At 47.2% G+C, this 16,014-nt stretch overlaps 4 protein-coding genes across 6 annotated transcripts in view; 3 read left to right on the forward strand and 1 right to left on the reverse strand.

The window, feature by feature from the left end:
• The first annotated feature begins 280 nt into the window (after positions 1-280).
• UFD1 (ubiquitin recognition factor in ER associated degradation 1) lies at positions 281-7,526 on the forward strand. Its single transcript, XM_054173186.1, has 12 exons — positions 281-408; positions 879-1,011; positions 1,594-1,626; positions 2,436-2,557; positions 2,883-3,013; positions 3,390-3,462; positions 4,139-4,207; positions 4,731-4,796; positions 5,105-5,152; positions 5,521-5,609; positions 6,328-6,409; positions 6,822-7,526. Exons 1-12 carry the CDS (start codon positions 406-408, stop codon positions 6,894-6,896), a joined length of 924 nt encoding a protein of 307 aa, XP_054029161.1. The 5' UTR covers positions 281-405; the 3' UTR covers positions 6,897-7,526.
• Positions 7,527-7,863: 337 nt separating this feature from the next.
• C25H22orf39 (chromosome 25 C22orf39 homolog) lies at positions 7,864-9,217 on the forward strand. The gene is made up of 3 exons (XM_054172847.1): positions 7,864-7,887; positions 7,973-8,167; positions 8,455-9,217. Exons 1-3 carry the CDS (start codon positions 7,864-7,866, stop codon positions 8,578-8,580), a joined length of 345 nt encoding a protein of 114 aa, XP_054028822.1. The 3' UTR covers positions 8,581-9,217.
• A 421-nt stretch (positions 9,218-9,638) lies between these two features.
• On the reverse strand, positions 9,639-12,396 carry MRPL40 (mitochondrial ribosomal protein L40). The gene is made up of 4 exons (XM_054173244.1): positions 12,227-12,396; positions 11,491-11,574; positions 10,362-10,517; positions 9,639-10,000 (listed from the first exon to the last, which is right to left on the reverse strand). Exons 1-4 carry the CDS (start codon positions 12,298-12,300, stop codon positions 9,691-9,693), a joined length of 624 nt encoding a protein of 207 aa, XP_054029219.1. The 5' UTR covers positions 12,301-12,396; the 3' UTR covers positions 9,639-9,690.
• A 375-nt stretch (positions 12,397-12,771) lies between these two features.
• Positions 12,772-16,014, forward strand: part of LOC104309702 (protein HIRA) — a 37,518-nt gene continuing 34,275 nt past the window's right edge. Inside the window, exon 1 of one of the 3 annotated variants that reach the window (XM_054173035.1) lies at positions 12,772-12,953. In XM_054173035.1, coding sequence (XP_054029010.1) covers positions 12,917-12,953 — 37 coding nt within the window. In that variant the 5' untranslated portion in view covers positions 12,772-12,916. Of the gene's footprint in view, positions 12,988-16,014 lie in introns of all 3 variants that reach the window. The other 2 variants (XM_054173033.1, XM_054173034.1) reach the window with 2 other exon arrangements.

Raw genomic sequence — 16,014 nt, forward strand, 5'->3', positions numbered from 1 at the left:
CAAGAGTAGCTCAGCCGGCAGCACCGCACAGACCTTTGTTGCCAAATCTGCCATCTTTGTCGGGGGCAAACTGTTTGCTTTGCCATTTCAGTGAGCCCGGCTAAGAAGCAGTAGGAGCCATATCAATCCTCGATAACTGAACAATTGCCAAGCGGACGGAGAAATTTTCCACACAGGCGACGCTGGCAGGTGCGAGATTCCTTCTTCCGCCCTCACATGAAATGGCCGCCCAAGAGGCGGGCACCGCGCTGCACGCTGGGAGGGGCAGGACCGGGCGGGTGGGCCGTGGGGTGGGACGAGCCGTCGTGGTACGGACCCCCGTCAGGTGTGAGAGGGGCCCAGGTCGGCCCGCCTGCTCACCGGTTCCTGTGGGGAGCTGTAGCGCTGCCCCTCTGCGCTGCCACCATGGTGAGGCCCGGGGGGCGGCCGAGGGAAGTGCCGAGTCACGGCGGGCGGGTGGTAGGGCCCCGCGTTCTGTCGCCGGCTGCCCCGCTGGTGCGCGTTCTCAGAGCTAGCGAGTAGTGAAGCGGCTGTGGAGTGTCAGGCTGAGGGTAGTGAGTGGCCGGCGGGTTCGGCATCTCTCCCTTTGCGAGGCGCCTTCCTTGGTCAGCCGAGCAAGCTTCCAGCGTAGCCTGGAAGTGCGCTGCTTCGATTAGCTGCCTTCCCGGCCGGCGCTCGACGCACAAGTCCTTCCCCAAGCCGCGCGGAAACTATCTGGGAGACGAGGGGAGCGCCTCAGTTCACAGGGACAGCAGCAGTGCGGCCCCTCAGCGTCGTTTTAGCCGAACTTTAGGAGAGTTCATTGCGTACTATAATGTTTTGGAGTACTGTAGAAGTCCTATTAATACATCTTTCTCTGTTTTTGTTTTCCACCCCAGTTCTCTTTTAATATGTTTGATCACACCATCCCTCGGGTTTTCCAGAACCGCTTCTCAACGCAATACCGCTGCTTCTCGGTGTCCATGCTTGCTGGACCTAATGACAGGTCTGATGTGGAGAAAGGAGGGAAGAGTATGTGCATGTTTTGTTTTGACTAATAACCGTTTGGAAGACTTTTTGTGAAGAATAAGTAATGCAGCTTTTGTCCCCGACTTCAGAAACATTGTTGAACATGGAGATGTAGCGTTGGCTTTGTGGCTGGAGCTAGAAGAGCATCCTGGGTGGGGCTTTAAGAAGGAAGGAGGAGGGATTTGTCTCATTAGTGTGTAATTTAAAAAACGTAGCTAGGGAGAGGCCTTGTTTATGAGCATTAGGTTGTCGGACTAATGCTGTTTTGAACAGGCATCGATTTAAGAGCACCTTAAAGTCCAAACAAAATTACCTTTGGAAAGCCTTTAGTACTAGGTATTGTAAAAGCTTGGTTTCTCATTAAGTTCTGAAGTCTCTATGCTAGCAGGTGTATTTATCATGACTCATTCTACTGAAATCTATGGCTCAAAAATAAATTTGTGGGATGCACTGGAATTTTCTTTTGTTTTATTTGTTTGTTTGTTTTTTTAAGAGGAGATTTTAAAGTAGTGATAAAACTGTATGTTATGTACTCTTTGTGGAGTTATGCTTTCTCTAATCTTACATTCTTACTAATTTCTGCAGTAATTATGCCACCATCAGCTTTGGATCAACTCAGTAAGTGAATATTTTATTCTGGAATAACATTTGAAATAGGAGCAAATACCTAAATACAACAGTGTTTTGTTATCTATTAAAATCAAACTTACATAGAGAATATTAGACTAGTTGAAAAAGAAAAGTACTTTGCAAGTATTTTGTCTGCTAAAATTAATGGGGCTTGTCCATCCTCATATAGAGACATCTGAAGTGTTGGGCAACCTGAGGCATGACTCAATGTTAACTATAAATAATGTATAATGGTTACAGGTAATATAGTAAATTCTTAATCTCAACCTGCTTGTTCTGGATGCTGTTGTCTGGAGCAAAATTTGTTTTAGAGACGAAATAAATTATAATTAACTTTGTAATGTAAAAGACAATTGAATCAATAGTAAAAGCAGTGTTTGTTGGCCTTTACAACTAAGGGCTTTCCCCCTTCTTTGAGTTTTAGCCTTAATAGAATTTCTGTGCTAAACTAGTTTAGCTGGGATTTAATTTTTAAAATAGACAGAGCCTGTTTAAATTCATTAGGTAGGAAACAGCTGATAATAGCACAGGGACATAGCAGAAACAGATTCCTCTGCTCATACTCATTGTCCTCTCTCATCTCTGAGCTTGTGGGGAGATGTTGGATAGGCATTTAAAGCTCTTAAGTATGATGATAACACAGTATTTGTGTATCTGGATTTGTAGTTTCAAGCAACTGGAATAGTGGTGTGAGGGGAATCCTCTCCTATGATCTGTCCCATTCTTTGGCTAATGTCTGAAAGCTTCAGAAATGTGTGAGTGGCTTCTACCAAAATATTTTTCTCCTTTCTCACTAGGTCGACTCAATATTACTTACCCAATGCTGTTTAAGCTGACCAATAAAAATTCAGACCGAATGACACACTGTGGAGTGCTCGAATTTGTGGCTGATGAGGGCATCTGCTACCTTCCACACTGGGTGAGCTGTCTCAAGCTGAACTGTCAAAACCTGAAGAGCGAGCTGTCAGTTTAAAACTGGAGAGGCAGAATGTTTCCTGAAAGTGCATGTCTTTCCTGGTCATATTGCTACAACAGCTTTTAGTCACAGCTCAGGTTTTACTCCATGAGCATTTACGCAAAGCAGACTGTCTTTTAAGATGCACCTGACTGTTCTTCCTGAAACGGAACCATTAGAAACTGGTGCATCATAAACTGGCTCCAGTGAAAATGAAGATATGCAGGGAAAGAGAGTTAAAAAAAAAACCAGTCATTGATAGTGGTTTGTGTCGTTTTTATCCTTGCAGATGATGCAGAACTTGCTTTTGGAAGAGGGAGGACTGGTGCAGGTGGAGAGTGTTAACCTTCAAGTTGCTACGTACTCAAAATTTCAGCCACAGAGTCCCGATTTTCTTGACATCACCAATCCCAAAGCTGTGTATCCTTCCTGTTGAACCTCCCAATCTGGAATGATGAAGCAGAGCTAGATTTTAAGATGTGGCTCATACTTTTCCAGTAGTAAGTAACCACTGCTGCTCCCCAAACCAAAAAGGATGGACAAATTATGCACAGAGTTGTTGCTGACTGTTGGCACAAAGTATAGTCTGGGTGAAGCAGCATGAATCTTGGCTTAAAATTCAATGAGTGTCCCTTAGAAGAACTTGTACACTTTGATGTTTACTGAGAGTCTGTCCACAGTCCTGATGAATGTAAACTACAATTGACAGATCTAGGATCAGAGTTTTATAACATAGTAGCTTTAAAGTTAGATTGTTGCATTGAAAACAAATGTTTCATCTTAACACGCTTCAAAGATTAGAAAACGCATTGAGAAACTTTGCCTGTCTCACTACTGGGGATGTTATTGCCATCAACTACAATGAAAAGGTACAGTCCCCAACACCAATCCATGCAAGGTTTGTTTGGTTAGCATCAGTTTGAGGGCCTAAATTCTGCCCCGTGTGAAATTGTACCCTGTATTTCAGTAGACTGTGACCATGTAAGTACTCTGACGCTGCATCCTGTTAACAGGTTTTATGTATGAGTATTTTTGGCAGCAGATGTGTGCATTTGATCAGTGGGGATTATAGACTAAGCTCGGTTGTGCGATGGAGGTGGTAAAACAGTCAACACAGAGCTGTTCAGTATTGTTGACAAGTAATCTCAGATGGCAGATTCTGCAATTTTTCTTCTGCTGGAGGAAAAAAGGGGTCAGTTAAGGCTTTTCCTGAGCTGCTGTTTTGACTTTTTCAGCACACAAGAAAATAAAAACATAAGCAATATAGAATTTTATAAGTCAAGGGACAGAATTTGCCCTAAATTTAGTAAGAGTGCTGCAAGGTACAGTAAAAGGAATGTCCTCTAGCATGTAACATTCTTCTGTGAGGTTAAAAATCTTGGCTCTTACGTTCTGCAGAGATCCTGCAGTGTCCAGTCCTCAAGATAAAAAGCACTTATTTCCATTTTCTTGAAGCTGTCTAAAGGGGAAGGTTTAAACAAGCTTTTCTTCTGTATAAACTGAGGTCTTCTGTGTGCAGTGTTAAAATACTCATTACTGTTTCAGATCTATGAGCTTCGGGTAATGGAGACCAAACCAGACAAGGCTGTGTCCATCATAGAATGTGATATGAATGTAAGTTAAAGCTGATGTGGAAAGTCTGCTTTCACTGTGTCCTCCCAAAAGGAGAGGGCATCTTGTTCAGCAATAGTGCTGTGCACCAAGCACCCTTGATGCTGCAGGAAAGGTAAAGGAAAGGATTGGGAAGGTGACGCATCTGAGAGTACCTCAGGTACCCTCATAACCATATTGGTGGTCTTAAGCTGCACTTTATGTGCCATCAGATGACTGTAGTGCCTAGAAAGTAATGTTTAGCTTCAGTATATTTTATAATCTGAGCTTTATTTGACAGCTTTGTCTTGATTCAAACTCCAGTAGTACTGTGGGGTGCTGTTTTACTGCTCTTTTGGTTACATGTTAAAACATTTCTGGGAGGTTTAGTCTTTTCAGTTACTAGTTGAAATGCTTTAACAAGCCTCATTACTTTCTAGATCAAAATGGAGTGTTAGTTTGTGGAGTTTTGGGAAATAGTAATATAAAACTTGATGAGTGAAAAAAATACCAGTCACGCTTATTTTCATGCTTCTTGTGTAAATAGGTGGATTTTGATGCTCCTTTGGGGTACAAGGAACCAGAAAGAAGTACACAACATGAAGAGACCACAGTAAGTTAAGCTTCTGTTCTTCACACATGTGTTCCCTAGAGATCAGCCTTGCTTCTGATGGAGCAGTCGGGCACTGACGTGCTTTGGTTTTGGTTTGGTTTGTTTTTTTTCCCCTGGAATAACTTCTTAAGACTAAACCTTGCTTGCCAGATGTTCCTGCTTGTGGTACTTAGGAGATGGTTGTTCAGCAAGTGTTGGTTTTGGAAAGGGATCTTTCTGAAGTAGTGTTTGGTCATGTGGAACTGTATTGCTGTGTTCAACATAGCACAACATGAAGACAATGAAGTAATTTGTTTTTTTCCTGGCAGGATGTTGAAGCACATCATAGTGGATATGTGAGTGACACAGGATTTCGTGTAAGTTCCCTCTTCCTGGTGGTTTCTGTATGTTGTAAAATGGTGAGGAGAGTTGTTTCAAACAACAGCAAAATACTACCTGTTCTTAAAGGTGCTCTTTATTTGACTGGCAAGTATCTCTGAATGTTTTGTGGTTCTTAGAACCAGCAATAAGTATGACTTGGTGTCTTTAAAAGGGCAGCCTGTAAGTGGGAATCCATAACATGTTCCTACACCCAGGATTCATTAGCTTACAGGTTCCAAAAAGAAATGTGGAATCAAATCATGAAGTGAGAATGATAGTAAGATTTTAGAGAACATAGTACCCTTGTGCACTGTGCCTTCAAATATAAAATATGGTTAAATTGAAACTCCTTATCTATACATAGGCATTCTCTGGTTCTGGGAACAGACTGGATGGCAAGAAGAAGGGTGTTGAGCCTAGTCCATCACCAATTAAACCAGGAGACATTCGGAGGTATGTCTCTTTCATTCAGTTGGCAGCAAGTGGAGGATCAGTGTTTGAGAGAGTTGTTGGCTGTTGTCTTTTTTCCTGCTCCTGCAATACAAACAAGCAAATAGTCTAATCTAGACTGACTGCGATGCCCCTGACTACTGTAGATGCAGATTCTAAGTCAGTGCTGCCAAAACTCACCCAATCAACTCTAGTTCTGTAGAAGACAAGTAGGGAGAGGCAGCAGGTCCAGACTGGACTCAAGCACAGAATTCTGCTAAAGTGAAATCTGCTGTAGAGTGAAATCTTTGAGTTAAGTGGGTAACTGAAGCTGAGCCATGTGTGGGATTGCTAGTGGCTTTTTTTTCCTTAGAAGGACATTTGGAAAATTCAGAATTAGTGGAAGTATGCAGGGCTATGGTTCCTGTGGTGTTCTATTATTTATGCTTCTCACAGTAAACAGAACCCTTGTGGAAAAGTGTATCTGTGGCCCTGTGGAAATGATAGGATATGTTGAAACATGCCCACAGCCAAGTTTCTGCAGCAGCTCCGGCATCTGATTATTTACTTCATGCAGCCTTCAGAAGACAATTCAGTGGTTTAACTCTAGAATTGTTGGGTGATGAAAATTTGCAGCCAATGTTGGTACAATACTGATGAATATAGAATAGGTCTCACTATGTTCAATTGGATGGGAGGTATAAAACTTAATTCATAACATTTTTTTATGCTTCTTTCCCAGAGGAATACCCAATTATGACTTCAAGATTGGTAAAATCACATTCATTAGGAACTCACGTCCAGCAGTTAAGAAAGCTGAAGAGGTAAATCAAGTTGGATCTTTTCCAGTTTTTGCACAGAATCAGAACATTGGAACTACTGTCCAATATTGTGGCTCCTCACTCCATACTTGATTCTTCACAGTGCACTTCTGTTAAAAAGTGGTAGTAGTTAAAAATGGTTTGAGTTTGGTGAAAGCAGCCTCCAATGTTGTTGCTTGCTATGTGAAAAAAAAAATTGGCTGAGTGCAAGTTTAAAAAGGGAGTGGATCCTTGTTTCCATTGGCTGGAAAGTCACTGGAATGCTAGTATTTTCAGGAAGAAGGTAGTTATCAGGTTAAGAGCTCTCTACAGTCAGTTGCTGCTCAGATGAGATGTTCTTTCTAATGATCGTTCAGCTTCTGTCACACACAAGCTGTGAGCAAAGATGTAAGAACCCTTTTCCCCTCTTTTCCAGGATGAATCTGGGAGCCGGTTTGTTGCCTTTTCAGGAGAAGGTCAATCTCTGCGCAAAAAGGGAAGAAAACCCTAAGCTGTGGCACCTTCAGTTCGTTAGGAGGAAAATAAAATAAGAGTTGCCGCATATTGGATCTCAGTTATTGCCATCGAGAGGAGAGATTGGTTTGCAACACAGGAATGTTTACTGTTTCTGGTTTCACGTTTTTAAAACCAGAGCTGCTCGACTGTCGTCATCTTCACTTGAGAATTAAGTTCTAGGCCTTGTGAAGGAGTTTTTTGTTGTACGTGTTGTAAAGAGGGAAGGTGGATCTTGGAGAAACCTAAGAAGTAAACCCAACAAGATGTACCTTACTGAAAGGTCTAGTAGTTAGACTGCATCAGCCCTCTTACATCCTGAGTGATGATGGTCTCACGTTGTTTGTGCTTGATACTTTCTTTCCTCTCTATTTTGCCACACTTTCAGGTAAGCTTTCTGTGGTGGCCCAACTGAAGGTGAACACCTTAGTGTTCAGGGCTTTTGTGCAGGGAGTCTCTGATGTTAGCTTCAGATGTTGGGTTATAACTCTAAGCAATCCCTGTCATAGCTTTTTGTATTTGTAATTAATAAAATGCCTTTACCAGTTCAAGTACAACGTGCTGTAGCAATGGCACGTGTTGGAAGAGGTGAGAGCCAGCGTCTCTCCCTGGCGCAGCGGCCTGCACTGTGGAGTAATGGTGTCAGTAATAACCTGTGCGGCCTTTCATGTGCCGGCGTGTCGGTATTGAACTGTGAGGGCGATGCACGCTCCCGGGAGGTCCAGTAAAGACTCCTTGGTACCCGGCCTGTGTCCCTGTCACGGTGATTTTCCTCCTGCCGCGTGTCCCGCGAGAAGGGCGGCCGGGGCGTGGGGTCACGCGATGCACGAAGAGTCCCCGCGTCGCGGGCGGCCATTGGTTCGCAGCACGGGGGTGGGGCGAGCCGTCTGTGCCGGCCCTCGCCATTGGCCGGACCCTTGCAAGGCGCGGCGCGGATTGGCGGTGTCCCGGCCGCCTTGAGCAGCATGGCGGGCGGCGGGGCCTGGCGGGTGAGCGGGGCGGGAGCCGGCGGAGCTTAGGGTACTTGGGAGGGTCGGGTTGGGCCGGGCTGGGCTGGCGGGCGGCTCAGCTTAGCCCAGCCCGGCGCCTCTTTGCCCGCAGCCGCCGCGGTCTTGCGAAGACTACTGGTGGGAGTGGAAGCACTGCCGCGGGTTGCGACACGCCTTCCACCACTACTATGCGCACGGGGAGCTGCCGGTGTGCGACCGCTGGCGGGAGGATTACGAGGCCTGCCACGCCTGGGAGAAAGACCGCTCCGCCGCTGCCCAGGTACTGCGCACGCCGGTAAAGCTCCTGCTCCTCGTCTGCCCCTGCGCGCCCCGGGAGCGGCGGCATCTGTATCATTCGAGCCCGTGCAGGCACTGCCCGCGGTTCCAGGCCTGTGCGGGTAGGAGAGAAACCTTGCAGCCGCCTGCGGGCAAGCAAGGTTGGTGGTGACGGCACGGGAAGGTGTTAGGAAAATCAGGAGTCTGCATGGGGTGGGTGTAGGGAAGCAGCAGAAACCAAACTGTAGGACTGAAATATCCAATACTGTATTTCCCTCCCCTCTATTTCAGGAAGCTTTGTGCAAGAGTGAAAGAGCTCGGGTTATGGAAAAACAGAAATATGCTCCAGTGTGGACACTCAGGAAGAAGCCACCACCTGACTGGTACCTTCCACTTGACCAAGAGAAACCGAATTAGCAACGCTGTTTTGCTGTGTTTGGTCAGTAATGTAATACAGAGTGCAGAGCTATGCTGGAGTTTCTCTCTCGTGTCATCTTGAAATGATACAGACTTCCAGTTTGTGTAAACACCCAGTATTTTTAAAGGGAAAACTGAGGTACTTGGTTTGATTCTGGCCTCTTACTATTATCTTACACTTCAGGACTTCACCTCTGCAACTTGATAGGCAACTCCCAAATTAGTGCATACCTGATCTAGCTCTTCTTGCTAGACAAGGACCTCTTCCCCGGTGTTACACACTTTTGGAACAAGGTACCCACCCCAGGCCTGCCAAATGGGAAAACAAAAGCAAGCTGGGACTCTTGACAGTTCAGTATAGTCACAACCACTGGCATTTAAAATGCACTTTCCAGATTCAGTATTGTTGCGGGTTAAGAGCTTCTCAACTGGTGGGACGATGTTGCAGACCCTGGAACTGCAACCCTGCCCCTTTGCGGAACTGCTTTCAAACTGTGGTGTGTATTGATGGCAGTATTCAAAATGATGGCACCAAAATAAAGGTTTAAAGTAATGAAAGAGAGACCTGGTTTGGTTTAGAGTAAACCCTTATACTTGGTTACAAGTTACAGTAGCTACATGGCACTATTAAAAAAACCCCCAAGCAACCAAGTATTGGCTTTCTCACAGCGTATTTTCCATCTGTTTTCCCTCTTAGAGGCAAAAGTACTCCAGTGAGGTTAACAAAGAAAGGCAGTAAACTGCTGCCTGCCTTTATAGTAGAGGCTCTGGTGGGATGACTGTGACATTCTTTCCTCATAGGACAGGAATCTTCCAAGTTACTCTTTGTGCAGAACACCACCAACAAAAAAAGAGCTGCTCAGGAGTGTATGGACAGATGAGTGATACAAGCCCAGAAGATAAACTGCTGTATGAAATTCTAGCATGGCACAACTGTAAGCCAGTGTAGTGTTGTTGGGTGCCTTATTACCTGGAGAAGCTGTTTTTAAGCCCCAACAAACATACTTTGTTAATATATGTTTGGACAGTCAGATACCTGCAGAAGGAATTGTTTATTATCTTCTTCGGTTGGCTGAGTAGCTCATGCCATACACTGAACAAGCTCCTCCTTCACTGTGTATACACTTTGGTGATATCAATGCATTTTCCTTCAGGAGGATCATAGCCAGGCAGTGGGGGGGTGTAACTGGGTCCATCTCTCTCAAAGGGAAAAAGCTGCTCGTCTCGTTTGATTGCTGCCTGATACAGTTCCTCCGATTCAAGGCGCAATTCCTTTAGTGCCTCTTGCTGAGCTTCCACAAGAGTCTGAATCGCTTGCTTCTCTGCCTTGTCTTGTTTCTGCTTAAACACAGACCACTTTTTCAGAAGTAGAACTCTTCTTTCTGTCTCTTCAAATGACAGGGGGGGAAGACTCCGCACCCTGATAAAGAATAAAAGGTCACATTGCAATAGAGAAACAACCTGCACCCCAGAGAGCAAGCTTCCAATAACCCACAACTCCACCACAGACCACAAAACAGCTACCAAACCCAGAAAATGCTTTCATGCATGCAAGGTCTGTCTAGGAGGTTTTGTGGTCATTCCAACAGGAAATTCATGTTACTATTTTTTCACTGCTTTCAGCAGGAGTAAACAACATTTACTTTCCACGGTTTTGTTCTGGTAGAAGCAGGTTAAGTTTTGTGCCAAGGCTGGTGCCACATTGCACTTCTGCAGAGAAATAAATTGGAAGTATTTCTACCAAGAATGCAAGTTGCATGGTGAAAGGCAGTCTGACTTACCTGCTGCCATCTGAGTACTTAAATGGTGTTACAAAATCTTCAATTGGAATCATTTCTGCAGCTGCTTTTTCCAGCTTCTTAATCTTCTTTTTCATACGATCCTTCTGTGCCTGCTCTCTCTTTACATCCACCTTCTTCTTCTTCTTTGGTTGTGCTCTACAAGGGAAATAATGATGTAAATGAAAGGAGATACTTTGCAGTTTAATTTCACACCAGCAGCTTTTACAGCTTCTTTACTTTCTTAAGGACTGGTCCTTCCTCTTGGTTAATTGGGTGCCTAATAAAAGTTCCAGACATTCACTATATTCAAATAGTGCAATTTCCAGGAGATGGTAATAGGTCATCTCAGATCTGCAGAAAAAACTTCCTGTCTGAGACAACCTCTGATTTTGTGTTGAATATCAGAATGACTTGAGGAAGTTCCACAAAAATTGAATTGGAATTGATTGATGCTAGCTCAGAGCAACATAGTAGGCAACATGTTTATATTCCTGCTATCTCACATTCAAGAACAGAGTGAGTGGTTTTACATGATTCTAAAATTTTCACATTTGGAACCAAATTCAGGCTGCAGCACCCTCTTGCTGTACTTCTCCACCGAGATCCAGCACCCAAAATAACACACACACACTCTGCACAAACTCATCTTCACAGTGGGCCTGTGGGGTATCATTCCTGCTTTGGAGATCAAACAAGCAATCTTTATATTGTGAAAGTCACTCCAATGGTATCCAACAGTTACTGGGATACATTGAATCTATTGCATCAAACCAAAAACAAGGGTACCAAAATATAACACACATAAATGCAGGCTGTCTAGCACACCCACTCTTCTAGGCTTCCATTTGCGTTTTTGCACAAAAGGGAATTCTGGAGTACTGCCTAAACTGAACATCTCCAACCACATTCTGTGGTTGAGAAAGAAAATACAACTACACACAAGCACAACAAGAGAATTATACAGGTAAACATTAAACCCTCCTGAAGAGGCTAACAGTTCTTAACTACTTTTTCATATAGTGACTCAAAAGGAAACATCTATAATTAAAAGTTAATTTGGACTTGGGGAAATTTGTGTTCTCTTAAGGATGAAAACACTTCGATGTAACTCTATGGAAGTAGCACTCACCTCATTGGGAGAGATGCCCTGAAGGCCAGCACTGAAGTCTGCCAGTGACTTCCTCGGAATGGAGCCATCTGGGGCAGCCATGAACTTCAGAAGGAAAAATAACATGAAGCTTGAGGAGAAGGCGATTGATGACATCGGTTCACACAATACAAAAGCTATTTCCTAGTCATACACTAAAATACGGACTTTCAAATCATCTTTGTTTACTTAATTCATGACAGCATACAGTGCTTGCCCAGAAATGATAACCAACTCATCAGTGAGGTAAATAAACCCAAATTTTGGGCAGTTCAGCGTTACGAATCTACAGGGTACCCAAGGGTGAGGCAGATTTGGGTTTTTTAATCAACGGAGTGGTTTTATTGCTAAGATATGCTAATAGCCTCCCCAAAGCATTGATTTTGGGGGTAAAACCTCTGTCGAAACAGAAGGCGGGATGCCATCTCTCAAATTTCGGCGGATGTCAGAAGGGGAAGAACCGGGCCGCGCGCAGGCACACCGGCTTCTCGAAGTGCGGAACCAGGCTGTGCGCACACCACATCCCGCTCCTGAGCCCGCACCGCAGGCCCAGGCGCCAAGGGAGCCCCAGCGAGGGGACCGGCTTTAGGGCTTGCCGGCAGCCCCGAGCAAAGCATTCTTCGCTGAGCTCTCTCCACGCGGGCCCGGAGCAAAGTGACAGCCTCAAAAGGATCCAGGCAGCCGCGGACAGCCGCTTCCGCCCGGCTCCTCACCGTACCTTAGCTGGGCTCCATCGGGTGCCGTCAAAGCTCCACAGAAGAGCCGGCCCGCCCGGGCCGTGGCCGCCAACATGGCTCCCTGATGGTTCCAGCGGTGCGCCCGCCCCCTCCGCCAGCCACGCTCCAACACTTGTGTTCCGTCTCACAAACGTTCCGCCCGGGCTCGCCACGCTGCCGCGGCGCGGCCGTGACGCCAAGCCCGAGGGAAGGCCCCGCTCGCACCCCGCCCCATCCGCCGCCACCGTCCTGCTCCGCCCGGCAGGGGGCGCCGGCCTGTCCGTCCAGCCGCTCCCGCCCGCCCGCCCCGGAGGCGGGGCGGCGGCGCCTCGCGGGATCTCGCCCCCCGCCGGCCGAGGCTGGGGAACGCCGGGGCTCGGGGGCGGCTGTTTCCCGCCGGGCCGGTTAGGCGGTTGCCAGGCGCCGAGTTCCGGCGTTGCCGGGAGCCGCCGGGAGCCGAGCGGGGGATGCGGCCGGGCGGCGGGGGCTGCGGCACGGGCGGCGCCGGGGCATGGAGCGGCGCTGAGGCGGCTCCGGCCGGCGGAGGGGGCGGGCAGAGCGGCGCGCGGCGGGGGCCCATGGTGGCCGGCGGCCGCTGAGCTCCGCCGCTCGCTCGGCCGCGGAGGCAGCCCGGGCGGAGCCGCCCTGGGGTCCCGAGGGCGGAGGCCGGCGGGGGCCCCGGGCGGGGAACAATGAAGCTCCTGAAGCCGACCTGGGTCAACCACAATGGTGAGGGCCGGCCGGCCGCGCCGCCGGGCAGCAGGTGCCGCGGGGCCGGGCGGGCAGGTGCGGCGGGGCACCAGGGTGGGGAAGGGAGCGGGCCGCGGGGCCGGAGCGGGGCACACGCGTGGGGCGAGTTTGAACGCGGGCGAGTGGCAGCTGGCGGGGAGCCGGGGATGGTTGTAGGGCAGCCGGAGCCGTTTGTAGCAGCCGCCTCGCAGCCTGCGGAGTGGCCGTTTGCTCCCCGCGGGGCGGCCGCGGCGTGCTCGAGGCCCCGCCGCCGTGGGGACCTGCGGGGGAACGCGGGGCGGCGGTGGGCAGGTGCCTCCGGGCGGGAGCGGGGAGCAACAAGTTCTGCCCCCCGGAGTCCTGGTGGGCTTGTGCGGAGGCGGCGGGCTGGGAGGCTCGCAGGGGGATGGAGGTGCGGAAACGAACCCGCAATTTCGAGAGAAGTGTGACTTCCAAAATACTGGCGGGGAGCTCGGCCAGAGCCCGTCCGCCAGAAGATGGCTGAAGGGTGTCGCGCCAGCCGCCTCGGAGCTGTGGTGGTGGCAGCCCTTAGGACAGTTCTCGGTCGGCAAACCGAATGGGGCTTTGCAAGGCGGAACGAAAGCTGCTCGCTGAAGGCCAAGTTGCTTTTACCTGCCAGACGTGAATGCTGGGCAACCTCACGCTTCTGAGAGTGGAGAGAAATAGTTTGGACCAAGTATAGTTTGTGCTAAAGAGAGAGGGTGACTTATGTGCAGCGGTTGGGATACCCCTTGGCATGTATAGACGTCCCGTGCCGATGCACAGCACTGACCAGGGTGGTCTCACTCAGCCAGGTCCTGCGTTAAAGCCTTCAAGCACACTGAGCTTCAGCACTGGTCCTCTGTGCTGTTGGCACGGGGGAAAAGATTCTTCCAACAGTACTTTCAAAACGACTCCCTGAATTTATGTGGTGACCTGTCTATCACTCTAGTGATTTTTGTAGAGTTTTTATGAGCTAAAAGACTTTCAGAAAAAAATGTTGGTATTGACAGAAGGCTTTCTACTCTCCTGGTGTGGCAAGTACAGGTTAGCATCAATGTTGCATATTTATAGCACTGACTATAAGTTTCCAGAGTAATACTTGTGCTGTTCCTAGCAAAGCAGTGAGGAGAAATCTAATGTGAAGAGTTGATTTCTCTTTTTGTGACTTTTGTCCTCAAATTAATGGGTGCAGCTTTATTTAGACTGCAAATTTTGTATCCTGGTAGAAATGTCAATAGTTGGACTCATCTGGCTAATTGGTATCTAGAACAAAACTGAGCCAGGGAAGAATTTATTCAAGCTGAAAAAGTGTGCTTTGAGTTAAAAAACGCAGATGCAGCTTTACAGCTGCCTTTCTGCATGTGGTGTCTTTGTAATCATGCTGCAGATTTCAGGAACAGTAACTTAAGCCTGAGTTGCAATTTGCATGCATCTTGACTTGAACTGCTCTCCAGGGGCCCTATACAGATGAACTGAGCCTTTTAATGAAAGGTTGTAGTGAACTGAAGAAATGTGGAAGTACTTCATTTGAGAGGGGTTTTACACTTCTGCATGGTTAATCTAAACAAATGTAGCATTTACATCTTAATCTCTGTCTGCCTGTAGGCAGACTGTCCTCTGCTTGTCTGGATCTTCCGTGGAAGCACCTTACAGGCAGCTGAATAAAAGCTTTGGGCCTAAACCTTTGCACATCACAGAGAGCAAATCTGTTTCTTTGCTTATTTCTTCAAAGGGTACACTTTTGGTGTGGCTATGTATACAAAAATCTGTCAAATGGCAGAAAACAGCCCTTGGCTGAGCAGTTTGCAGCAAAGCTCCATTTATGAAGCCCTGTGATACTTTGCCTTATGGATAATGTACTTCACAGAGCCTTGATAGTCCCAAATCTTATTCCCACTTCTGCCACTGTCCTGCTAGGATGAGTTTGGGCAAGTCACTTTGTCATGGTTTCACCACCAGCAAAACAGACATTCATCATTGGCTTCATTTGTAAAGTGCTTTCAGGTCTGCTAAGATATACAGGGCTGTATAACATTCATGTGTTCTTATCCTGGGGGCAAGCAGTCCAGGATAAAAGCTGGGGAGTTGAGTTGGCCTCTTTTAACATACCCAGGTTCTGGGTCCTGCAGGTGTTCCTGCGTGCAGGTAGCCTCCATCACTCTTGATGGGCCTGTGCAGTTGCTCTGAAACCTCTCCAGAAACAGGGTAGAGATAACTTATGTTGTGTGTGATGGAGACTCATTGTGATTTTTTTTTTCCCCCCGTTTGTTTTCTGTGCAAGCTCAAGAGGCTGCTTCACTGTTGGTTTGTGAGTGAGAGTCCTGACAGCAAGGCTGGGCTCTTGCACGCATCAAGGAGCTGTCATCACTGCCTTTCCCTTCCCCACTCAGCTTTAGGATTTGTACTTTACTGAATGGACTAGAATGGGTTTAATGATTTTTACAGACTTACATTCTCTAATAGACATTAGAAATTAGTGTCCTAGCCAGGGAACTCTGTACACCTGGGAATCATTTGCTGCTCAGCCGAGATGCTACGTATTTACTGTCAAAGCACTTGAACACATTTGGGCTCTACAGGTTTCTTTTTCCTGGAGTTCTTAATGTGTTTTCTTTCTGAGTACTTACTGGAAGTATTTCTTTTTCAGATGCATTTGCCCTGAGCTTTTCACACTTTTAATATGGGTTTATTATCTTTTTCATGAAATTCTCATTATCGTGATGTTCTCTATGTTTCTTTGACTCAGAGCAAGGAAGAATATTGAAAAGTGCAATGTAATGATGGGGTCAGGAGCTAATGACTGCAAGATACAGATGATGTGGTTTGCTTCTCCTTCCCAGTTTTCCATTCAGTACTCCTGTAAGGATGCATCACACATCCATCATGTTCAGCGCACAAGGTTTTGAGAGCCCTGGTACTTAAAGATGAGAATTGCAGGCAGACACTGAGCCCTCCAGGAAAGGAGGTCCCTTGCCATTCCGAGAAACCCAGGCAAACCCCAAGGTGCTGTTCATGTGTAACAGCAACTAAAAATTGGAGCCTCCATTTGTTTAGGTGT

This window comes from Dryobates pubescens, chromosome 25 (genome assembly GCF_014839835.1).
Source record: "Dryobates pubescens isolate bDryPub1 chromosome 25, bDryPub1.pri, whole genome shotgun sequence".
NCBI lineage: Eukaryota > Metazoa > Chordata > Aves > Piciformes > Picidae > Dryobates > Dryobates pubescens.